We start from the raw sequence: 26,882 nt of genomic DNA, 5'->3' as shown, positions 1-26,882 counted from the left end.
TATACATGTATAGTCATAGATATAGACAAGTCTAAATTGAAAACAACGTTCAAACCTATGATTGCGTTGGATAAAAACTGCAATTTTTATACGTGTGCATGTAACAAATTTTGTTGTAGAGGGGTCTAAATACAGGACAAACAACATTTCCCAAAAGTCAAAATAATGAAAATATATATTTTAACAAAATGCATTTGACTTATAGGTCAACCAACTGATGTTCTTATACTCTGGTGACTGCCATTGACGATTGCCAAATAAATTGATCACAAGGTGTAACAAAATGGGTCTCTTGTTTAAAATTTAATACCAAGTAGAAAACAATAGACTTGCAGCAAAGGTGGTAAACCACAACGTGAGGTGCTAAATTTTTTACCTCATATCCGGATTTTGACAATTAATGTCTCTGATGTTAGAGACAAAATCAAAAGTTCAATGTACATGATGTAGGATGCCGTAGCAATTTGGTTGTTTTGGAAAAAGGTGCCTTTACATTAATGAGTTCCAAGTTTGCTTACTAGACAGCTTATACACATGCTTAAAAGAAAGTTACACAGTTCATCTGTTAAATAATATATAAATTTGTATTTATCTACAGTGAATATTTATGAGGGCATATAGATACCATGTATACAATATTTCTTTTTTACAGGTTTCTGCTAGTCACACAGTAGCAGATGTAAAACAGATCTTATGGATGCAAACATCAATGTCCATTGATGAGCAGAATTTGGTATACAAGGGTAAAACTTTAGCAGGTATAAAACTCAAGGTAAAAAGTGATCATGATTTTGACAGTAGTCATGGTAGTTGTCGTCTGTTTATGTAGTTGATACGTATGTTTCTCGTTTCTCATATAGATTAGAATGTTGTTTTTCCCATTTGAATGGTTTTACATTAGATATTTTTTGGGGCCCTTTATAGCTTGCTGTTTGGTGTGAGCCAAGGCTCAGTGTTGAAGGCTGTACCTTGACCTATAATGGTTTACTTTTATAAATTGTTATTTGGATGGAGAGTTGTCTCATTGGCACTCATAACACATCTTCCTATATCTATTGTTAACAAGAGTTTCAGATTGCCTGCAAACCTAATTTTTCTGCATGAAAATGATAATTACAAATCTGGAGCCTCAAGCATGTCTAACAGGATCAAATAAAAAAATATTATAGAATTTTTATAGGTATTGACAGGGGTGTTCCAGGCTATTTGAAAGAGGGGGTGTAGAATATAATCTTTTGCGGAGTGGAGCGAGGCGAAACTTTTTAGGACCTTTTTTGGGCTGAAAAACATAAAATAATTGTGAAATGCACTAATGGAACGGTTCCTGACTTGGTGCATGTGCAATTTATAGTTTAAGTGTCAGGGTTTGATATTTTTTATGCTGAATTCTTGCCATTAAATATCTATGGTATATTAAAATGATTGAATGGATCTCAACCAGTCAGGGGACTTACTTAAATGAGAACATTATTTCCACAAAGGTTGGAAGTTTGGAAGTTAGAGTTTCTTTCTCTAATAATCACTAGAAGAAGTGATTTAATTTTATTGTAGCTTTAAAGATAGAATACTAATGATCCAGGGACTAATAATGTTTTTAAAATTATCAGAACCAACATATGTATTGATAGGATGACCAGGTCATTTCAGGTGATGACCTTGAATTGAATCTAGGATAATGAAAAAAAAAAAAAATCACTTGTTTAAGTATCATACCTCAATTTCCTTCCCAAAAATCACTTTTTTACGTATCATTATTTTAATAACCCCACTAATTTCAACACCCCTGAACAGTGAAATTTTTATTGCAAACAGTAGAATTTTATTACATATAAATCTGAAAGATGAAACCTTGAACTTCACAGGAAAAATACTCCCACTGCTGGGAAAAATCTGTTAAAAAAGTATCAGTTCATTATGTAAAGCCATTATTATAGCATTTTTTCAACTAAAATAGAATTTGCAGCTAAATGATAGCATTAAAGGCATAAACCTTGCTACTTAAAAGAAGCAAAAAGGTCATTTTTTAAATTTTGCTAATGAAAAGATATTGTTTAAACCTATATGTGTTTACAATTTTGGTAAAACTACAAAATCACAATTTATGACAAAACTTTGAATTTGCTACTTAAATAAGTGATTTAAAAATCATTATTTACAAATGATTTAAGTAAGTCCCCTGACTGTTAACAGCAGTAGACCAATAACGAGAAATTCAAAATTCTAGGGTATAAGGCGTTACTTTACATTTCAAAAGTCCTAGGCCAGGATTTTATTACCAGGGGTAGTAATTCCGGTTGCTCTGGTATAGGGTCCATAGGGAGGGTCAGAAGCTACTGGATTTCAACCATTTAGCATCAAATTATGAAGTATTATAACAGACTCCATGATACAAATTGGTGAAAATAGTCCGCCTTCGGATCATTCAAATTATGTATTGATTAACATGTGATTATCAAATCTTTGGAAGAAGTTGTAAATTCAGTTAAAAGGTTATATGAAATGGGCATGAACAATAGAAATAAATCTTTAACAAAACTTTTCCTGAACTTTTGATATATATGTAGGACTCGGAGGTGCGATGGGGACGCTGAAGTGCGATGGTCACGCTGAAGTGCGATGGTCCACGCCGAAGTACGATGGTCCTTTCGCTGAAGTGCGATAGTCCACGCCAAAGTACGATGGTCCTTTTGCTGAAATGCGATGGTTTTGTGTATGACGTTTGAATAATATGACGTATTCAAAATACACCATGGATTTGCAGGCAAGAGAATTAGGTTTTGTAGATGAAGGTTTCATGTTAGCAAAGAAAAGTAAGGAAATAAGAAAGAAACAAACAATTCAATTCCCGAACAGTTTCAAGCATTGCATGTTGAGGTTAAAAAAATATGTTAAAACATTTTAGGCAGCAAAACGGCTGAAAGATAAACTTGGTCACAATATGGAGAAACCAATATTCTGAATTATGCCGCAGACTTTTTGTACGATAAATACAGTATACTAATCTAAATATTAATCTTAATTTATCTTACTGTAAGCGTCACATGATTTTATGTGGGCAATTTAAAAATTAAAAAAAATATGAAAGTATTAGCGATGTTTCAATGATTTTGCTATATCAAGTTGATATAATCATTGATAATGTTGTTTTATTCCCGTGATATTTTTGTTTTGTTTTGAAAGAACACCGTTGCTCTTGGTTTTTTTATGGTTTCAGTCTAAAACATGTCAGACAGAAATTAACCTGATTAAACCCTATGTGTACTTCCCAATTTATCATCCTCATCTTTGTTTTTCGTGAAATAATTGACAAGCTTCGCGTTTAGTAAAGCATAAATGTACTTGTCGGTATTTTTACTTCGTGGTACTGTTCCGACATTCAAGGTACAACATGTATATATAAATTGAAGAAGAATGTGAGCCATTACTAAGTTTTATCATAATATTTAAGTAAATGAGATGGACACTTCTTAGTACTATTATAAAGACCTACACGCTGAATTTTTTTTTTTTTTATTTCTCCTTATAACACCTTATTTCATACTCTTGCGTGCTAAAAGAATAATTGGAGACTTGGAAAATTAGATTGAAACAAAAACTAAAGTCTTTGGTTTGATCTAAATAGAAGTTAAAACATTTTCCAAATAAGAGGCTAGCAGCCAAATATTAATGGTGTTATTTTATTACAACAGCCCATGTGCATTTTGCTTTTACTCAAAGTCTTAAGTTGGCCATCGTACTACAGCGTAACCATCATCGCACTTCAGCGTAAATATCAACAAGTTAACGTCACAATGTTACCATCGCACTTCAGCATGTTAACCATCGCACTTCAGCGTAGACCAACGCACTTCAGCGTGACCATCGCGATTCAGAGTACCATCACGGTTCCGCGTCCTACATATATATACCCGTTTTGTTAAACTATACCTTTTCACTGTTTTGGTCTTTTGGAAAATGTTGTTTGTGATGTATTTACAAAGAAATTTATTTTGCATGCACACAAATGAAAAATGCAGGTTTTACCCAACGCAATCATAAGTTTGAACGTTGTTTTCAAGTTTGTAGATATAAAAAGATGTGATATGAGTGCCAATGAGAAACTCTCCATCCAAATCACAATTTATAAAAGTAAACAATTATAGGTCAAAGTACATTGTATTTATAATACACCATTCTAGATTGTCAAACCTGACCTCTTCCAATGCAAGGTGAAAAAAACATTACCCTATTTGAGACAATTAGCTAAAAATGCAACCCTGTTTGTCGGAACATATCCCGTATCATATAGATAGTGGGTATCCTCCGGGTAGATGCAGAATGGCCATTGGGAAAGTGTGACACAAAACAACCATTTCATGTATAGATTAACTTACCATTTTTGGTTGTTTAAAAAAGTTGTCAAAGTCACCCATTGGATGGGGGAATTAGTATAAAAAGAAATCAGAGTATGTGTTTAATTATAATGAATATGATAAATTGCCATATTCAATACAATATTAGCAGAGTTACAATAGTTTTCTTCTTTTTTTTTTTGAAAAGGGGAGGCGTACGCCCATTTCACCTTTACGTGGACCTGCCCCTGATTGATTTCCTAAATATTTAAAAAAAAAAAACAAACAAAAAAAAAAACAACCAAAATCAACATTTGGAAAAAAATGTTATTGCCCTGACGAAGTCAAAAAGCAGACATAGATAGGTATGCTGTTTTTACTGGCGTCATCAACAATGTATTAGTTTGTGTGATAAGGTCAAGTTTATGGTGAACCACCAGTGAAAGGTCAATGATATATTTGGTATGCAGTTGTATATATATTCATGATATTAGCTTTTGCATTTCTCATCACCATGGATATTGTTTGGCCCCACCCCCTCAGTCATGGTCTATTGACTTTGAAACTTTGCTTAGTTTACATGTATTATTTTGTGATTAGGTCAAGTTTATGGTGAACCACCAGTGAAAGGTCAATGATACATTTGTTATGCCATGTATGCAGCTGTATATATATATTAGCTTATGCACATCTCATTACCATGGAAATTGTTTGGCACCGCCCCCTCAGTCATGGTCTATTGACTTTGAAACTTTGCTAAGTTTACATCAGGGACTTTCTATAAAGTCCCTGTTTACATGTATTAGTTTGTGATAAGGTCAGTTTATGAGGAAACACTAGTGGTAGGTCAATGTTATTTGTATGCAGTTGTATAAGCATTTGCATATTTCATTTTCATGGAGATTGTTAACAGCTGTACCTACAGTCATTGTTCATTGACTCAGAATATTTGCATAACTTAACATATCAAAGTTCTGTTATTTCATTTTTAACATATGCGTTATCAAAATAACAAATAGGCGAGAAATATCTCTGTGTTAACAGGTTTTTTTTTACTTTTCAGATGACAAACGTTTGAGTGATTACAAAATATCTGATGGAGACAAACTGTTTCTGTTTCATAAGAAAAGACAAATGACCGGTACTACACCAGATGCATGTGTAGTATCAGCTAAAGATATTACCTGGGGAAAATTAGAAAAATTTTTGAAAAGACATTTTACTCTTCAAGATGCTGAAAAAGTAGCTACAGAATTCAAAAAGGTACTCGATTAGCTCCTCCTAGATATAAGGATTACAATGTATATGCCAGCTGCATGTTTTGTCTACAAAATACTTATCAGAGACACTTGAAAAAATAAGTTCAAGGTTCCACAATAGGAAGGTTGGGATTTATTTAAGGGGTTATCATTGTTGCTGTTTAGGAATAAGGGGCCAAAAACAAGGATTTTTCATGTTTCAGGACAATGATTGCAATTGGTGTAAAAGTGTTTAGATTTCTATGAAATTTAACCACAAGGTTCCATTCTTCAAAAACATTCATCTTTTCCAGACATTTATAAATTAACAGGTCATTGTCCTTCTTAGGTGCATAAAACAGACATCTACTTTTAGTTTTTAGGGCTTTTTTAAGAAACAGTCATTATAACATAACTAAAAAAAAATGGAAGTTTATGCAATCTTTTTAGCCCGCCCTTTTACCTTAAACAGCCACACATTTCCTGTCATAAAAGACTTTCATACCTGTCAACTGACCCGGATTCTGCGGGTGTGACCCGAGATTTTCACAATTCTGAGGGATCACCCGGATCACCCGCCGGGTCATTGAAATAACCCGGAAATTCCGAAAATGACCCGATTTCACCCGTATTTCTTAGCATTGAGATTGATTTTCATGACATAAGTAATATTCCTTTGAAATACCGGCAAATTCGTAATCCTTCCATGAACATGCAGTTCATCTAGCTATGTAAACTGTCAAATTAAGTGACCCATTAAGTGCATGGCTTCACTTGACAGCTTTGGTGTCAAACACATTGTTAATTAACACCAATTACCTTAGCTTTAGGTCGTAAATAAATTGCCCTGTTGTTTTACAAAGATATTTCAACTAAGAGTTAACTTTCCCTTATTTGTCACCATTCAAAATTATTCCTTATATTTACATTTTATGGGTAAAAAAGATTAAATCATAATAATATAAAATTCAAATACATATTGAAAAATAACTTTTCATTATTTTTATACGACCGCAAATTTTGAAAAAATTTTCGTCGTATATTGCTATCACGTTGGCGTCTGCGTCGTCGTCGTCGTCGTCGTCGTCGTCGTCGTCCGGCGTCCGAATACTTTTAGTTTTCGCACTCTAACTTTAGTAAAAGTGAATAGAAATCTATGAAATTTTAACACAAGGTTAATGACCATAAAAGGAAGGTTGGTATTGATTTTGGGAGTTTTGGTCCCAACATTTTAGGAATAAGGGGCCAAAAAGGGCCCAAATAAGCATTTTCTTGGTTTTCGCACCATAACTTTAGTTTAAGTTAATAGAAATCTATGAAATTTTGACACAAGGTTTATGACCACAAAAGAAAGATTGGGATTGATTTTGGGAGTTTTGGTTTCAATAGTTTAGGAATAAGGGGCCAATAAAGGGCCCAAATAAGCATTTTTCTTGGTTTTTGCACAATAACCTTAGGTTAAGGAAATGGAAATCTATGAAATTTAAACACAATGTTTATGACCACAAAAGGAAGGTTGGTATTTATTTTGGGAGTTTAGGACCCAACAGATTAGGAATTAGGGGCCAAAAAGGGACCCAAATAAGCATTTTTCTTGGTTTTCGCACTATAATGTTAGTATAAGTAAATACAAATCTATGAAATTTAAACACAAGGCTTATGACCATAAAAGGAAGGTTGGTATTGATTTTGGGAGTTTTGGTCCCAACAGTTTAGGAAAAAGGGGCCCAAAGGGTCCAAAATTAAACTTTGTTTGATTTCATCAAAATTGAATAATTGGGGTTCTTTGATATGCCGAATCTAACTGTATATGTAGATTCTCAACTTTTGGTCCCGTTTTCAAATTGGTCTACATTAAGGTCCAAAGGGTCCAAAATTAAACTTAGTTTGATTTTGACAAAAAATGAATCGGTTGGGTTCTTTGATATGTTGAATCTAAAAATGTACTTAGATTCTTGATTATTGAAGTTTTTTTGGTCCAGTTTTCAAATTGGTCTACATTAAGGTCCAAAGGGTCCAAAATTAAACTTTGTTTGATTTCATCAAAAATTGAATCCTTGGGGTTCTTTGATATGCCAAATCTAACTGTGTATGTAGATTCTTCATTTTTGGTCCTGTTTTCAAATTTCAAATTCTACATTAAAGTCCAAAGGGTCCAAAATTAAACTAAGTTTGATTTTAACAAAAATTGAATTCTTGGGCCTCTTTGATATGCTGAATCTAAACATGTACTTAGATTTTTGATTATGGGCCCAGTTTTCAAGTTGGTCCAAATCAGGATCTAAAATTATTATATTAAGTATTGTGCAATAGCAAGTCTTTTCAATTGCACAGTATTGTGCAATGGCAAGAAATATCTAATTGCACAATATTGTGAAATAGCAAATTTTTTTTTAATTAGAGTTATCTTTCTTTGTCCAGAATAGTAAGCAAGAAATATCCTATTTGTGCAATAGCAAGAATTTTTTTTAATTGGAGTTATCTTTCTTTGTCCAGAATCAACTTAAATCTTTGTTATATACAATATACAATGTATATACACTTTTTACTACGAAATGATAAATTTAAATAATCTTTACCATTCAGTGATAACAAGCAGTTTTTTTTACATCTTAATATTTTATGATGTATTTAAATGAGTAGTTATTGTTGCAAACTCCATTAGAAATTTGAATTGATATCAGTTTTGAAAAAGGGAAACGGGGATGTGAAAAAAAAGGGGGGGGGTTAAATTTTTCTCATTTCAGATTTCATAAATAAAAAGAAAATTTCTTCAAACATTTTTTTGAGAGGATTAATATTCAACAGCATAGTGATTTGCTCAAAGGCAAAAAAAACCTTTTAAGTTCATTAGACCACATTCATTCTGTGTCAGAAACCTATGCTGTGTCAACTATTTAATTTTAGATTTAAAAAGTTTGAAGAAGAAATCTTTAATTGATTTGTAAAATCTTGGCATTTGTTTTGTGTAAAAAAAAACCATGTAATGTCAAAAATTTGATCACAATCCAAATTCAGAGCTGTATCATGCTTGAATGTTTTGTCCATACTTGCCCCAACTGTTCAGGGTTCGACCTCTGCGGTCGTATAAAGCTGCGCCCTGCGGAGCACCTGGTTATACCTTTATACAATTTTTAAAAAAAAGTTGAAAATTATTTTTTACATTTATACTTCCTTTAACTGTATTACTAAATTTTATCATGGTCTAATTTCCTTGTTAATTGACAGATGATTGTTCATTCATGTAATACCTCTACATGGTATGTTTAAAAGCTAGTAAACTCATTTTAAAAATACATTTGAAAATTAAATGTTAGATGAAGACATAAGACTGTGATACACAAGTTAATAAAAATCTTTAAAAGTGTAATGAAATAATAATAAATAAGATTTAAAATGACTTAACCAAGTGAACATGCATTGATGTTTTGGTATCTTTGAGATACATTATAAGAAAATGTACCATAAATACTGAAATTCAGCTCGAAAAAGTTCGTACGCGTTATGACCTGAGATTTGATTCTTCAATGCAGGTCATGACCTGCATTTTCATCGTCACAGGTTGACAGGTATGGACTTTTAAGATGTATTTAAATGAGTTGTTATGTTTGCAAACTCCAATGGAAGAATTTTTTGGGAAAAAAAGGGGGGGTTAAAAAAATTAGGGGTGGGGTGGGGGACAAATCTCAATATTTCAGAAATTTAAAAAGAAAATTTCTTCAAATAACTTTTTTGGCAAAAAACATTAAAAAAAAGGGAGGAGCGGGGTCAATTCGCAACAGCCATGACAGCATAGTGTATTGGCTATTGCACAAATCAAAAAATGAATATAAATTCAAATCCCATAACCAATTCAAGTTCTTTTTACTTCAGTTGTTCTGTGTCAGAAACCTATTACCGGTATGTGTCAAATATTTAATAACAATCCAATTTCATACCTGTATCAAGTGTGAATATTGTGTCAATTTTTGCCCCAACTGTTCAGTGACTGACCCCTGTGGTCGTATCCAGCTCTGCTCCACTAAGTAATTTATTGGTTATTATCTTTTATATTATTATAGAGATATAAGTCAATTTTTAACAATTTTTCATAGATTTTTGAAGTATTTTAGAAAAGTCTTCTCCTCTGAAACAATTTAACCAAACTTAGCCACAATTATCATTAGTAGCATATTAATCTATTGCAATAAAAAATCATAATATCTAATAAAATTTGTAGATTTAGCTAACAAAGTCCTTATATTTGTATAAAGTAACATTCGTTTATAGTGGGAAATTGTTTTAACGTTGAATAAGCTACAATTAAAAGTTGCTTGCTAGTACCTTTCTGTCATTACCATTAGATAACTCTGGTTCACTTCCCAATCAATCTATCATCAAGGGAAGATAAATAATCCAATTTTATTCATAGTCTTTTTCAAAAATGATTGATTGTTCTTTATATTGGTATGTAATCATTTTAAACGTTTCAAATTTATGAAATTATATTCATACATCAATGATTTGATACACTAATAACTTAATTATAAAATAATGAACCTGTTAAAGGGAGACAATACTCACATAACTGTTTCGAATTGGCACATAATACAACGGAATGTCACTCTTGCATACAAATGGCACATCAATATAATTAATTAACTGTGCAACCATGCTCCACCTTCAATGATGATTCTAAATTATAAATATAACCAAAAGTTGTTAATCTATAGATAGTGAAGACTAATGAAAGCTAACCCACCATAACAATATTTCTTTGCAATTTTTTATTAAAATTCCTCAGAAAAATGCTTGAGCCACTTGACTTTCATAGCTCATAATTAACGTTTTTACACAATATGTGGAGAAATCAGTCTAACACGGAATCCTTTTATATCTTTAATCCAATAACTAACAGTTATTTACAGTCTATACAGTTTATAAATACCACATTGGAATAATCCGTCTTTTTCTTTCTAATTCAACTGATAATACTTCTATACTTCTGTTACTACTATTTTTACAATGATAAATTATCCATAAAAACCCTTAACTTATATACTAAAATCATAAGAACATTCTAAATCTAGAACAAACTATAATTAACTAGAGAAATGGGAAATAATCTATTTTTAGTAACAGGGTAAATTCCGGAATTTGCCAACACTTTCTTGAACATAAATATACACAAGTACTTTCACTATCCATCTAGAATATTCTAGTATGATTCATTTACTATAATTAAAATAACAATGTAATTTAATATATACAATGTCAAAATAAAAGTCCAATGTCTTTATAATTGCGTACTTTCGCAACACTCCAGAGGCCAAAGAAAGTCTATCACGATTCCAACTATTCTTGTATCTTCTTCATTGCTGTTCGGGCTGCTTGTCTTTGTGATCTCTCTCTTGTAGCACTAGTATTGTCATTTATCAACTCAGTATCCTTTTCCGTATCTGAGTTTGTTAAATCCTCATTTAACTCCTCACATTCTATAGGATATAGCATATTCAGAGCTCGGTTTAAATTCTTATTAGGTAGCATAACTTTACCAGATCTTATTTGACCATCTCGGCTGACTACTTATTGACATATACGGCCAATTTTCCAACTTGTATGTGGAAGGTTGTCCTTTATTAACACTACACCAATCTTTGCTGGAGTGTTGCACTCAATTCTTCCATTTTCCATTTTGAGTGAGGTGACAAAATTACTAAAAGTGTTTTCATCGTCTGATGGATATCGGAATTCTTTTGTTCCAATATTTTCCAAGTTCAAGGAATCTTCTATTAAAGGCTTGATTTGCAGGCATGTGTCAATTGTAGAGTGGAGACAGCATTCTGTTATAGATAATAAACTATTTACAGTCATCGTCATTTTGTTCTCTCTTTCTCCATCACATACTGTAAACCAACTTATTTTCGCGGATACTTTATTTCGCGTTTAGCCTTATCTAGTCAACTTCGCGGCTATTTAATTTCACAATATTCTTATTTACTAGAGTTGTTTAAATAAGGTAAGATCCAAGTTATACATATTCGCGACGATTTAAATTCGCGTCATTTTTCTAATCGCGAAAGTCGCGAAATTAAGTTGGTGTACAGTAATTGTGACCTTCCTGTAAGGATCCATCCTAGCTTAGAGCCAAGTAGATAAGCCCTTGTTGAATTTCTATTTTCTGTGGCAATATGATATCCAAATAATAATCATTTCCGATAAGAATCTCTATTGTTGAACTTTCTAAGCTACTAGGCAGTGTGTCAGCAAGTTGCAGATTGTTACATAAGTATTTCACATTTTCACGGTCATCCATTTTTAAAGGTCTTCTTAGTATTGATCCTGTTATCTTAGGAACAACATTAGCATCAATAAGCATACAAACTCCATCTTTTAGTCTGATCTTTAATGACACCTTCTGTGTTCTTAATGTTTTTGGCTTATCTGCACCAAATGTTACAAGAGTTATCTCCTCTGTAGCTTTCTTCTTCAAGTTTAATCTCTTGGCCAAATTTTTTGTTATATATGTTCGCTGAGATCCGGAGTCCATTAATAGTCTTACTACTTCTGTTTCATTAACTTCTGTATGTGACACAGTTGTTTGAGCTGTCTGCATCAAAACTATATTTCCGGAGGACAACAAGCTATTCTCTGGTACGTTCTCTTCACTTGAAGCTATTTCACACATTTCATAAGCTAGATGTGAAACTTCTTTCTGTTGAGAGGGAATTTTCTTTGGGCATAGACTTCTATGGTGACCCTTTTTCTGTTTGCAATGATAGCATGTTTTTTCAAATTTACAGTCTCTACTAACATGTCCTTGTTTCAAGCATGTATAACAACTACCCTTGATTTTCTGCTTCCTGTCTTCAATTGTACTGAACTTTCTGCACTCATCACTCCAATGGTGTCCATCACAATATCGGCAAACCATTGAATTTCCACTGCCTGAGTTTTTTCCACATGGCTTTATTGTCATCAGAGCTTCTGCAGATAAGTGTTTTCTTGGTTGAAAATTACTGTTGTTCGACTGGATTTTAGACTGCTGTTTTTCTTCAGAACTGGGACCAGTAGGTGTTCCCTTAGACTGACTTTCTGCAGCTTCCCTAGCAGTTATGTAAGTATTGAAAAACTGTCTTAACTTCCCTACTGTCCATCTTTCATTGTTACCTTTCTGTATTTCAAGTTGAATAAGGACTTCCTTTGGTAGCTTAGATGTTATCATCGAGATGAATACGTCTTGGGTTACATCTTGATGCATTGCATCCAAACTACGTAAGTGTCGTTCCAAGTCATCATAAAGTCTACGTAAATGTGTAGTTTGATTTGAAGCTGACTGAAGGTTTATTAAATCTGAATAGTGCTTGTTGACAACAGATTGAACATTTCCAAATCTTTCCTTTAGTATTGAAATTGCTACATCGTAATTTTCATGGGAGAGCGTTAAGCCAGATATAGCAGAATTAGCTGTTCCAAAAAGTTTGCTTTTCAAGTGATTTAATTTCTCTATTTTTGTCAAGCTTTGATTTGTGTGCACTGCTGCTTCAAATGAATCCCAAAATTCTGTCCATTTTAACTTATCTCCATTGTACGAAACTAGGTCTAATTTAGGAAGTTTAACTGCACTTACTGTTGAAGGTTGACTTTTCCTCTGTAATTCTTGGAGTTGTAACTGTTGAAACTGTAATATCTGTTCTTGCATTTGTGTCTGTAATTGTAATAAATGCTCTACCTTGTGGTCCGTGGCCGATTCTGTTTTCTTAATATCTGTAATTTTATCCTGAATTTCTTCCTCGAATATTTTTAATTCGTCTAAGCGCTGTGTTACACCGTCAAGCAATTTAAAATATATTTCACTTGCCTTTGTAAATTTTACAATTTCACCTTTATCTTCTTTTTCCTCTTAGATAAGTGAAATTTCTTTCATACTATCTTCAAGTTTTGCTGCAAAATCCTTTAATCGTCTCTCTGCTGATAAAACTTGCCTTAATTGTGTTGTCACACTTTCATCTTGAATCCCTTGTGCTATTATTTTTTATCTAATTCTTTAGCTAACAAATTATTGTACCTTGTACAGAGTCCTTTCAAATATGAGACTGTCATCTTTTCTGTAGTTACTTCTTTTCCGTGTTCTTTATAAATTTCTTTTTCTGTAACTCCCGGGTTCCGGCACCATACAATGTGGCGAAATCAGTCTAACACGGAATCCTTTTATATCTTTAATCCAATAACTAACAGTTATTTACAGTCTATACAGTTTATAAATACCACATTGGAATAATCCGTCTTTTTCTTTCTAATTCAACTGATAATACTTCTATACTTCTGTTACTACTATTTTTACAATGATAAATTATCCATAAAAACCCTTAACTTATATACTAAAATCATAAGAACATTCTAAATCTAGAACAAACTATAATTCACTAGAGAAATGGGAAATAATCTATTTTTAATAACAGGGTAAATTCCGGAATTTGCCAACACTTTCTTGAACATAAATATACACAAGTACTTTCACTATTCATTTAGAATATTCTAGTATGATTCATTTACTATAATTAAATAACAATGTAATTTTATATACACAATGTCAAAATAAAAGTCCAATGTCTTTATAATTGCGTACTTTCGCAACACAATATTTGAAAAAAGTAGTTATAGAGTATTCGCTTCTCAAAGTGTAAGACGCAATAAAAATTGTATGCTTGGACCATCTTACCTAAATACGGATTTAATTAAGTCCTGAACATTTCGACATATCTTCGTTTATTTTTATCAAAACCGGTTTTAAACAAATCACAAATACGTGTTAAGATCAGACTTAAAACCTATTTCCCGATATGGTCAGATAAATTTGCTATCATTAGGGTATCTAGTTTTTAAAATGTGTCCGATAACCATGTCTGCCAACCAACATGGCTAGAAATAGAACAAAGTGGTTAAATGCAGTTTTTATACAACCACAAAAAAAATTTGCGATCGTATATTGGTATCACATCGTAGTCATGGTTGTCCGAAGACATTTTGGTTTTCGCACAAAAACTTTAGTATAAGTAAATGGAAATCTATGAAATTTAACACAAGGTTTATGACCACAAAAGGAAGGTTGGGATTGATTTTGGGAGTCGTGGTCTTAACAGTCATGACAGTTTAGGAATTAGGTGCTAAAAGGGTCTAAACTTTGTTTGATTTCATCAAAAACAGAAATATTCGAATTCTTTGATATGCCGAATCTAACTGTGCATTTAGTTTCTTAATTGTTGGTCCTGTTTTCAAATTAAGGTCCAAAGGGTCCAAAATTAAACTTAGTTTGATTTTAACAAAAATTGAATTCTTGTGATTCTTTGATATGCTGAATCTGAACATGGTACTTACATTTTTTATTATGGGCCCAGTTTTCAAGTTGGTCCAAATCGGGGTCCAAAATTTAACTAAATGTTTGATTTCAACAAAAATTGGATATATGGGGTTCTTTGCAAGGCTACCAAAACGGTCATATATTCCGGACATTTGTATAATGTCCGATAAAAGTCTGGCTGGTAAAAGCATGAAACTGTCATCTCCTTTTTAGTTTTCAAGGCTTTCTTAAGAGACGGTCATTTTAACATAATTCTTGATCTTTTTGACTCAAGCTTTTGCCTTTAACGGCCACACATTTCCGGTCATAAAAGTGAAATGATCATTTAGTACTGTCAAAATAACCCCTACTTTAATACCTTCTCATTCTAATCAAGGCTAATTAGATGTCAAACAGCTGTAATATACCTGTTCAGGTGACAGGTAAACTATTTTGAACCAGACATTAATCGGCCTATTCAAAGTTATTTTCTTACATTTCAGCGGTTTGCATCTAATTAATTTAGTCAAAAAGATTTAAATTATCAGAAATACGTTTACAAATATGAATTGAGGGAAAAATTAAAAAGGTGAAAATGAAAAGTTGTCCTAACCATGTTGACAAGAGACATGTCTCTGTTTGAACTGGTACACTTGAAGTTGTAAAATTTAATTATGCATCCTAATTTCTTTTAAAAAAATGCTTAAATTGTCATTGAAACCTTTATATCACATTTATTTCGAATGTTTTCTTGAAGAAATAAAGTAGAAAGAGCTACTCACACTCATTCATGCTTTGCATACAAACACAGAATTTAGGTATTCGTCTCTGGTCCATGTTTTACCATTGTCAAGATAACATCTGGTATAAGATGTAAAAAAGTTTTTGACAACAATATTTTGCACAAATAAAGAGTCTAAGGCAGATATAAGTATGCTGATGTTGCACACTTCGAATGATGCAATACCAATTTAACAGTTTATGTCAGAACTTCGAAGAAAGTTTAAAAGCGTTTTTATGCCCAACCTACGATAGTAGAGGGGCATTATGTTTTCTGGTCTGTGTGTCCATCTGTTCGTTTATCTGTTTGTCTCTTCGTCCATCCGTCTGTCCCTCTTCAGGTTAAAGTTTTTGGTCAAGTTAGATTTTGATGAAGCTGAAGTCCAATCAACTTGAAACTTAATGCATGTTGCTTATGATATGATTTTTCTAATTTTAAGCCAAATTAGACTATTGTCCCAAATTTCACAGTCCACTGAACATAGAAAATGAAAGTGCAAGTTTCAGATTAAAGTTTTTGATTTCTTGTGTTTATATGCCATTGAGATGGAAAAAAACTCGGCAACTGATTACCATAATTGCCTTTTGTTTTATTTAGTCTTAAGGGATTAAAATCAGGATAATATATAAAATGTCCAGCTGGCTGAAAATAATTTTTGAAGCCCCTGTTCTTCGATATATATGCTGAATCTAACCATGTATTTAGATTTTTGATATTTGGGCCCCTTTATCAAATTGCTCCACATTGAGGTCTTAAGGGTCCTAAATTGAACTTTATTTGATTTCATCACAAATTGAATTCTTGGGGTTCTTTGATATGCTGAATCTAACCATGTATTTAGATTTTGGATATTGGACCATAATAGGTAATGTCCAATTTAAAATTTAAAGTGTTTAAGTTTAAGTTCTTAGACCACATTCATTATGTGTCAGAAACCTGTGTTGTGTCAACTATTTAATCACAATCCAAATTCAGAGCTGTATCAAGCTTGAATGTTGTGTCCATACTTGCCCAAATGTTCAGGGTTCGAACTCTGCGGTCGTACAAAGCTGCACCCTGCTGAGCATCTGGTTTTTGTCATTAAGAGTTACTACTTACAATGGTTTTATTTTAAATAAATATTGTATTGTCTTGAGTGGATAAGCTGTCAATTTATTTTCATAGAAGTTACTATTAAATGCTGATGAAGGTATATTGATTTTACCCATGATTATGTATGTCATTTTCTATTGTAAGACTTTTATCATAAAAATGAGAATGGAAATGGGGAATGTGTCGAAGAGACAACAACTGGACCATAGAGTACACAATAGCAGAAGGCCACCAATGGGTCTTCAATGCAGCGAGAAACTCCTGCAGCGGAGGATTCCTTCAGCTGGCTCCTAAAAGATATGTTACTAGTTCAGTGATAATGGACATCATACTAAACTCCGAATCATACACAAGAAACTAAAATTTAAAATCATACAAGACTAACAAAAGCTAGAGGCTTCTGACTTGGGACAGGCCCAAAAATTCTGCAAGCGGCAGGGTTAAACATGTTTTTTGAGATCTCAACCCTCCCCTATACCTCTAGCCAATGTAGAAACAACAAACGCACAACAATACGCATAGTAAAACTCAATTTAAGAGAAGTCTGAGTCCGATGTCAGAATAGGTAACAAAAGAAACTAAACAAAATAACAATAATACATAACTAACAAAGGACTACTCGCATGACTAGCAGTTACTGACATGCCAGCTCCAGACCTCATTTAAACTGATTGAAAGATTATGTCTTCATCATATGAATATCCAGCACAATCCCTCCCGTTAGGGGGTTTAGTATTATACCATTATAAAATATATGAGAAGAACATAACCCGTGTCATGCCAACAACTGGTTTTAGAATTAATATGTTAATTCTGATGCAAAGACCCTATAAATGAATCAATATTGATACCAAATATGCAATCTTTAATGACCTGACAACAGTATCATAACTATATCCATTCTTGTAAGCAGGGGTGTGGAAATGCTATGCCCGACTCGCCCGACTCGTACATTTGAACAACCGGACAAGTAATTATTTTTGTCTTGGTTGCCCGTGGACAAGTAAAAAAATTCCAATCCAAACAAAAACATAAAATTAATTTCAAAACGTATAAAACGTTTAATTTATGTGAAAGAAACCAATTTTCAGGAAGTAAAAACATCAATGTTCATGACGACAAATATTACATAATAAGACCGGAAATAGATCGATTACTAAAATAAATAAAAATAAGTATGCGAACCCGAGTGCATTGGCTTTGTCCATTGACCTGGGATCGTCGATTAGGTTTTATCCATTATTTAACGGAAGTGTCATTTCTTTAAATTTTGTATCGAGATTCAGATTGATAAATACTTAATAAAAAGGTGGGCAAGCAAGACAAAAAGAGTCATGAGTCGAGTAGAAAACCTTAAATGCAAATGGAGGACACAGAGTATTTAAAAAAAAAATGGAAGCGAGAATTTCAGACATCGTGGATATCAGATTGCCCCAGGCTATCTATGGAAATTCGGAAAATAAATTAAGTTTTTGTCTTATTTATAGATGAATTCTTATTTATAGATGAAAGGTCAACATTATTTGTTGTCAAAGTGGAAAATAAAAGGGAAGCATTAATTGCCCATCAAGACAATAATAAATAATCAAGAAAAGACAAGTGTGTCAGTTCAAAGAAACACCACAAAATCAATAGTTTATCTATTATTTAGTTTACATTTCTTCAATCACTGTCCTCAAATTTAGTATATGTACCTACTGACTACAATTTTTATTCAAAAAATGCTGCAAAATTGTCCTTTACATGTCATTTCATTGGTTGGTTTGCTGTTAGGTTTGTGTCCCATTGATGTCAACCCATTTCCTACTTTCCTAATTTTTTACAGATATATACAAATATATTTCATTTGTTTGTGATACACAACAGTGCTAAGTAAGAATCATTTATTAGCTAACAAGAAATACTTCAATATTTATTGGGATCATCAGGGCAAGTAAATTTTTTTCTGGACAAGTAAAATTTTAGGTTTCACTTGCCCGGGGACAAGTGCTCACAACAAAGATTTCCACACCCCTGTTATAATTCTGTTTCAAGGTTTTGTTAGTTTTTGGGGTGAATACTGACATTTTTGTGCTTTGTAAAGAATATTACCATAAAAGATTGGATGTGAAATACCTGAACGAATAAGATGTTGAGTTATATTTACGGATGATGTTGTACCGATGATAAAATTTAGTAGATATTTTGACTAGTTTGTGATAAAGAAAACACTAGTGTAATGATTTTTCAGTAATACATAAATTTCTCTTGCTAAAATCTGATACGTTGTTACATACACAAGTGAAGCGTACAAGTTGAGATATATATACCAGCTGAAGGACTCCTCTTGGTGTGGGAATTTTTCGCTGCATTGAAAACCTGTTGGTGACCTTCTGCTGTTGTCTGTTCTATGGTCAGGTTGTTTTCTCTTTGACACTTTCCCCATCTTCATTCTCAATTTTATATACACCATAAGATGGTGACAAGGGAACGTCACCATCTAAAAATGGATAATTAGCGATAGGAAATGAAAAATCATCTTTTTATCATAATTTTTTGTATTAAGCTTCCCATTAATGATAAAGATATCAAGATCCAGGAAAGGGCAGTGGTCATTGTTAGTATTAGCTTTTTATGATGTATTTAAATGGGTTATTATGGTTGTAACTTTGAATTGAGATTATGACCATATCTTGAGGTAAAAAATTTGGAAAATTTTTCCTAAAAAAAAAGAAAGGGGTGGGCAGGTTTGAATGGTTACAGATAATTGTAGAACAGGGCATGCCCAAAAAGACAAATATCGGACTAATCGGGCATGCACAAGTCATCAAGTTTTATAAGTTCTGAGCACTATTAGCAAAATGCTGCATACATTGTATTACATGATTAATTTTAGTAAAATCATTGATATTCAATTTCATAATTTTACAACTTCTTGCATGATTATTGATGGCTTTAATTCAAGCGCACAGTTTTACAACTTCTTGCATGATTATGCATGGCTTTAGTTCATGTACACAGTTTTACAACTTCTTGAATGATTATGCATGGCTTTAATTCAATTGCACAGTTTATCAAACTTTGGTAAAACTGCGCATTCCATATTTATATAACGAATGCACAGTTTTACAATCTAGGCTTCATTGTTTTACATGCATATATACATGTACATATGAACTGCACATTTGTACAATTTCATGGGGAATTGTGCATGATAAATAGATCGTATGAAAATTGTAAAACAATGCACGCCCAGTTCAACAAACTTTGGTGTAACTGCGAATTCCATATATATAAACGAATGCACAGTTTTACAACTGTTTGATGATTTAGGCTTCATTGTTGCATGAACTGCTCATTTGTACACTTTCATGGGGAATTGTGCATGATAAATAGATCGTATGAAAATTGTAAAACAATGCACGCCCAGTTCAACAAACTTTAGTGTAACTGCGCATTCCATATATATAAACGAATGCACAGTTTTACAACTGTTTGATGATTAAGACTTCATTGTTGTATGAACTGCTCATTTGTACAATTTCATGGGAAATTGTGCATGATGTACAGATCGTATGAAAATTGTAAAACAATGCACGCCCAGTTAAACAAACTTTGGTAAAACTGTGCATTCCAAAATTATAAACGAATGCACAGTTTAACAATTGTATGATGGGCCTGGTTGTATTCCTTTACGTGCATCAGCATGCACAGTTTTACAATTGTTTGATGATCTAGGCTTCATTGTTTTACATGCATATATGAACTGCTCGTTTGTACAATTTCCTGGGGAATTGTGCATAAATTATGTACAGATCATTTGAAAATTGTAAAACAATGCATGCCCAGTTCAACAGACAATTGTACAACTGGGCATGCTCAGTTCTACAAAATCATGTGACAAAACATACCTGTGGGGGGCAAAGGGGGTCCCAATAACAGCAAAACAGCAAATTGATTTGGCTCATAACAGATAACAAGGAATTAAAATGGACAAAAACAGATAACAGTAAATGAAATATTAAAATAATTCGGTCTTTGACAAATTAGTATTTCTTACTACGGATATAATCCTTTGTAATGCATTCCATTTTTTTATGACTATGTTTTTAGTATTAATTTATGTATCTAGAATTTGTTTAAATTACTACTCAATATATTATAATATTTTTTATACGCTCGTTAACGGAACGTATTATGGTATACTGTTGTTCGTCTGTTGTCAACGTGTCGGACATTAACTCAAAAACTCTTTTTAACCATTTGCATTAAACTTTGGGAAATTGTTTATATCTATTGACGTGAGCTCCCTTTTTAGCTCACCTGGCCTAAAAGGCCATGTGAGCTTTTCTCATCACTTGGCGTCCGTCGTCGTCTGTCGTCGTTAACAATTTTTCAAACATCTTCTCCTCTGAAACTACTGAATGGATTTGAATGAAACTTAAAGTGATTGTTCCTTAGATTATCCTGCACAAAGTGTGTGCTTCGATTTTTGATCTGTCAAAAAACATGGCCGCCGTTACTTAAAATAGAACATAGGGGTCAAATGCAGTTTTGGCTTATATCTCAAAAACGGAAGCATTTAGAGCAAATCTGACATGGGGTAAAAATGTTCATTAGGTCAAGATCTATCAGCCCAGAAATTTTCAGATGAATCAAACAAACCATTGTTGGGTTGCTGCCACTTAATTGGTAATTTTAAGGAAATTTTGCAGTTTTTGGTCATTATCTTGAATATTATTATAGATAAAGATAAACTGTAAACAGCAAAAATGATCAGCAAATAAGTTAATTTGACCAAAATTATCAATTGACCCCTTAAGGGGTTATTGTCCTTTAATGACAATTTTTCACAATTTGTTCATCATATTTGCTAACTTTAAAAAATCTTCTCCTCTAAAACTACTCAACCAAATTCAACCAAACTTCATTTGAATGATCAGTAGGGTGTATAAAATAAAGTTTGTGTTTTATTTTCTATTTCGTCAAAAAACATGGCCGAAGGCATTGTTTACCAGGTGAGCGATTCAGGCTCTTGAGAGCCTGTTGGTTTTTTTTTGTTTTTTTTTTATAAATTTTAGATTTTAAGTTTCTGGGTAATGGGTTTTTATTCAATAAAATTTGTGTTTTTTTTTTTCTCAGTTTTCTGATTATATCTCAAAAATGCTTTCACAAAACAAGGAATTTTGGTGAATTGTTTATATCTATTAACATGAGGTAACTTTCAATTTTTATAAATTTTAGATTTTACGTTTCCGAGTTAATGGGTTTTATTAATTAAAAAGTGCTAATGCGGCGTAAAGCAACCAACAATCAATCAATCAATTAATTAAAAAGGGGTGATTTTCCAGTTTTCAGACATTAACACAAAAATGTTTTCAGCAGTTCTCATGAAACGTTGGTGTATTGTTTATATATATTGACTGAAGCTCTCACTGAAGCTCCCTTTGTTTCTTATAAAAAAATGACCTAAAAGAGTTTGAATATTCTGACTTTTTCTAAATGACCATTTAATGGGGGGTGTGAATTTTTCTTAATAAAACTATGAGGCAAAGTGGTATATAGGGTAAATAAATCAAAAGCACCAATTATAAGCATGCAATTTATCAAGTACTTCGAACGAATTTTGACACTCTAAAAGCAATTTATTCCACTATTTTCAAAGGCCTTATTTGAACAATTTTTTATCAGCTGAGGTTTTTGATTGTACCAAGTGTACTAGTAAGTAGAATACATAGTTTAGTAGGGAAACAATGGCTTGAAACAAAATAAATCTTTGTTTGTAATGAGTTATGTGCAGCTTCGGACCCAAGTACATGGTTGGAACTTTCATTGTACAATGCATTTGGTTCTACTTTGAAAAGAATTACAGAGCTGAGTCTATGTACCATATTTTATAAAAGGTTAAGTGGTTGTTAGGACCTAGTCCTTAATTGAGATCCTTGTCAGATATTCCTGGCCATATGTTTTCCTTTTTGTCATATTAAGAATTGTTTTAATTTAATATGTTTGTACGGAAAACAAGGAACATTACTCTCATACAAAAAATTAAGATAATTCTAAATACACATTCATAAAAAAAAATGAAATTTATTACAAAGGATAATCACAAGATATACTTGAATTGTCCTGGACCTCACTTCTGTGATGGGTATATGTTAATGGAATCCTTCTCTGAATACGGGACAAACATATTAGTAGTGGTAGACCCCAATGGCCAATGATCTTCAATTTATACCGAATATTGACTGTCAAAAAAAATACTAACATTCCAATTTTCAATAACAGTTTACAGCAAATACATTATCACAATAACAGATAACAAAAAAAACTAAAAGCCCAACAACAGCTAACAAAGAATAAGACAATAACAGCTTACAGCAAATGTATTTTCAAAATAACAGATAACAAAGAATTAAATTGCCCCATAACAGCATAACAGTTAAACCCCTTGCCCCCCCCTCATACCTGGGGGGGGGGGGGTATTATTATTTTTATTTTTTTAGGGGAGGGGGTCAACTAGCAACAGTATAGTGTATTGCACAAAAGCAAAAAATTAATATAAATTCAAATCACATTTTAACCAATTTTGCCCCAACTGTTTATTTTATTAGGTTGGACCACTGCGGTTGTACCTAGCTGCCCTTGGCAAAACAATTTATTCACACCTAAAAACACGGTAAATTCCGCAAATTTGCCTTTCATAAGTTTTTAGGGGTTACATTAACTATTTTCAAGACCTATTATTTATAAGAATTGCGGTTTTAATTTAAAAAATATTTTATTTCTTGTTTAAATCGTAAATTTTAATCTTTCAGCACTTTTTATACGACCGCAAAAATTTTAATTTTTCGACGTATATTGCTATCACGTTGGCGTCGTCGTCGTCGTCGTCCGAATACTTTTAGTTTTCGCACTGTAACTTTTGTAAAAGTAAATAGAAATCTATGAAATTTTAACACAAGGTTTATTACCACAAAAGGAAGGTTGGGATTGATTTTGGGAGTTTTGGTTCCAACAGTTTAGGAATAAGGGGCCAAAAAAGGGCCCAAATAAGCATTATTCTTGGTTTTCGTACAATTACTTTAGTATAAGTGAATAGAAATCAATGAAATTTAAACACAAGTTTTATGAACACAAAAGGAAGGTTGGGATTGATTTTTGGAGTTTTGGTTTCAACAGTTTAGGAATTAATGGCCAAAAAGGGGCCCAAATAAGCATTATTCTTGGTTTTCGCACCATAACTTTAGTATAAGTAAATAGAAATCTATGAAATTTAAACACAAGGTTTATGACCATTAAAGGAAGGTTGGGTTTCATTTTTGTAGGTTTGGTCCCAACAGTTTAGGAATAAGGGGCCCAAAGGGTCCAAAATTGAACTTTGTTTGATTTCATCAAAAATTGAATAATTGGGGTTCTTTGATATGCCGAATCTAACTGTGTTTATAGATTCTTAATTTTTGGTTCCGTTTTCAAATTGGTCTACATTAAGGTCCAAAGGGTCCAAAATTAACCTTAGTTTGATTTTAACAAAAATTGAATCCTTGGGGTTCTTTGATATGCTAAATCTAAAAATGTACTTAGATTTTCGATAATTGGCCCTGTTTTCAAGTTGGTCCAAATCGGGGTCCAAAATTAAAGGTTGTATGATTTCATCAAAAATTGAATAATTGGGGTTCTTTGATATGCCAAATCTAACTGTGTATGTAGATTCATAATTCTTGGTCCCGTTTTCAAATTGGTCTACATTAAAGTCCAAAGGGTTCAACCGCTGCGGTCATATCTGGCTGCACTCAGCGAAGCATTTTATTAATTTTTGGCCCTGTCTTCAAATGAGTTCATTATTAAGGTTTGAAGGGTCCAATAAAACTTTCTTTGATTTCAACTTAAATTAAATATTTGGTATTTTTTTATATGCTGTAATTAGCCATGCTGTTAGATTTTTGATATCAGACCATTCTAGGTAAAATGAATGTCTCATTTCAATTTTAAGATCTTTGAACACATTGATGTTGTGTCAGACACCTATATTATGTCAAAAATTTGATCATAATCCAAATTCAGACAGTATCAAGCTTGACATAATGTGTCCAAACTTGCCGAAACTGTTAACGTACAACCTTAGGAGTCATATCAGGCTGTGCTCAGGGAAGCATTTTATTAAAAAGTAATAATTAAACTGAACAGATTTAGCAGGTTATTGAAATAAATCTGATTACTTTAGCATACATGTATGACCTAAGGGTTAGAAATAACCATTTTCCGAAAGTAATAACTTGAATAAGTTGCTTATCTTTCAAAATCAACTGGGCACAGGTCAAGTTCAAATTTAACTGATTCCAAAGTATTTCATTGAAAACCACCCATTGTGTTCATCAAATCTTTTTCAGAAGCTAATTTAAAACTAGTTTTGTTTAGAAGTTGTTTTATTTATTGAAATTTCGCAAAACAATTCATTTGAAACAATTATTCTTTTCTGTCTTTCATAATTGTTTGCCATAAATATCATATCATAAAATATATTACAATCAATATTTTATCTTATCTTATCTGTTGTTTAAAAAGTTAATGTCAAAAGGGAAATAAAAGAAATTAATCTACTGGTTTTCTTGAAACATTTAAATTTTATATATTTTCAGGATTTCTACAACAGAATAGATGGTCTCAGTTTGGATGATATAGAGAGATTAGCCATTTGTCATCTCCTTACTCATAGATGAAAAAGGTGCTTAAAACTTTTGACAAGGAACATTTGGAAAAAAAGAAAAATACATGTGCTGGAATAATCAACAGATTTTAAAAGATTTTTATTTCAGTGAAAATATTTTGTTTCTTTTATTCATTCAGCTTTTTAGCTCCATTCTCCATTAACTTTTACAAAATCTCCACCTTTGAAACTACGTGGCCAAATATAACCAAACTTGGCAACAATTATAACTAAAGTATCTAGTTTTAAAATGTATTTGATGACCATGGCCGCCATGGCTTAAAATAGAACATAGAGGTAAAATAAAAGTTTTCTCTACTATATTAAAAACCCTTTTTAAATAGAGAAAATCTTAGTAGGCAGAAATTTTCAGAATAATGTTCGATCTCTACCAATCGTTCATATACTTTTCAAAACTTCCAGACGACTTCTTATAGAAGTTATTGCCTTATATGACAAACTTAAGCTCACCTGGTCAATAGGCCAAGTGAGCTTTTCTCATCACTTGTTGTCCATTATCCTTTGTTGTACGTTAACTTTTACAAAAATCTTCTCCTCTGAAACTACATGGCCAAACTTAACCAAACTTTGCCATAATTATCATTAGGATGTGTAGTTCTAAAAATGTGTCTGATGACCCTGTCTTCTAACCATCATGGCTGACATGACTAAAAATAGAAAATAGGGGTAAAATGCATTGTTTTGCCAATATCTCTGAAACTAAAGCAGAAAATGCAGATCTGACAATGGTCGAAAATGTTCATCAGTTTAAAATCTATCTGTGCTGAAATTTTCAAACAAATCAGACAACCAGTTGTTGGGTTACTGCCCCTGAATTGGTAATATTACGGAAATTTTGCAGAATTTATGCTTCCGCTGTCGGCGAGGAGGCATTAAGTTTTACCCTTGTCCCTCTGTACGAATGTACGTATACGTCCAAAATGGATTTCTGTTCTCTAACTTAACCTCAGCCAAATGTTATGAAACTTATACATAATCGGCCTAGCCACATTCAGATGTTCATTTTGTGTTTCACATGAAGTAAAAAAAGAGTGTCACCTCAGGAAAAAATCTTAATATTTTGGTACAAAAATGGTTTAAATTATGAAAAATAGCCATCATTAGGCTAACACTGGAAGCATTTATATAATTATACATGCAGTTTTTGGAAGAAATATTTATTTTATTTTTTTAAATAAATTGTGTTTAAAAAGCTGTCTAATTTTCTTTAATGGTTGCCTTCAAGACATGGTCACCAGTTTCAGATTTTTGGTCATTGACAAAGACAACAAAATATGTTTAGAATTATTGAATATCAAACATTTCAATTGGAAAAAGAATGACAAAACATGTTTAACTCAGTTATTTCAAACAACAGTAGCTTTCTTTGATCATTAATCTTATCTGATCAAACTATATCTAAATCTATAAATAA

General features: G+C 32.4%; 2 protein-coding genes across 2 annotated transcripts in view; one reads left to right on the top strand and one right to left on the bottom strand.

The window, feature by feature from the left end:
• LOC139513978 (ubiquitin-like protein 4A) overlaps positions 1 to 26,664 on the top strand; it is a 28,599-nt gene extending 1,935 nt beyond the window's left edge. Inside the window, exons 2-4 of the mRNA XM_071302858.1 lie at positions 653 to 758; positions 5,395 to 5,594; positions 25,380 to 26,664. Of these exons, the coding sequence (XP_071158959.1) occupies positions 653 to 758; positions 5,395 to 5,594; positions 25,380 to 25,460 (387 nt within the window). The 3' untranslated portion in view covers positions 25,461 to 26,664. The remainder of the gene's footprint in view (positions 1 to 652; positions 759 to 5,394; positions 5,595 to 25,379) is intronic.
• Positions 10,435 to 13,898, bottom strand: LOC139513900 (uncharacterized). Its single transcript, XM_071302849.1, has 2 exons — positions 11,654 to 13,898; positions 10,435 to 11,454 (listed from the first exon to the last, which is right to left on the bottom strand). The coding sequence occupies exon 1, from the start codon at positions 13,248 to 13,250 to the stop codon at positions 11,685 to 11,687; it is 1,566 nt and encodes a 521-aa protein (XP_071158950.1). The 5' UTR covers positions 13,251 to 13,898; the 3' UTR covers positions 10,435 to 11,454; positions 11,654 to 11,684.
• Positions 26,665 to 26,882: the final 218 nt, after the last annotated feature.

This window comes from Mytilus edulis, chromosome 1 (genome assembly GCF_963676685.1).
Source record: "Mytilus edulis chromosome 1, xbMytEdul2.2, whole genome shotgun sequence".
Lineage (NCBI taxonomy): Eukaryota > Metazoa > Mollusca > Bivalvia > Mytilida > Mytilidae > Mytilus > Mytilus edulis.
Note: the sequence above shows the minus strand (reverse complement) of the source record. Positions and strands in the feature narration are given on the sequence as shown.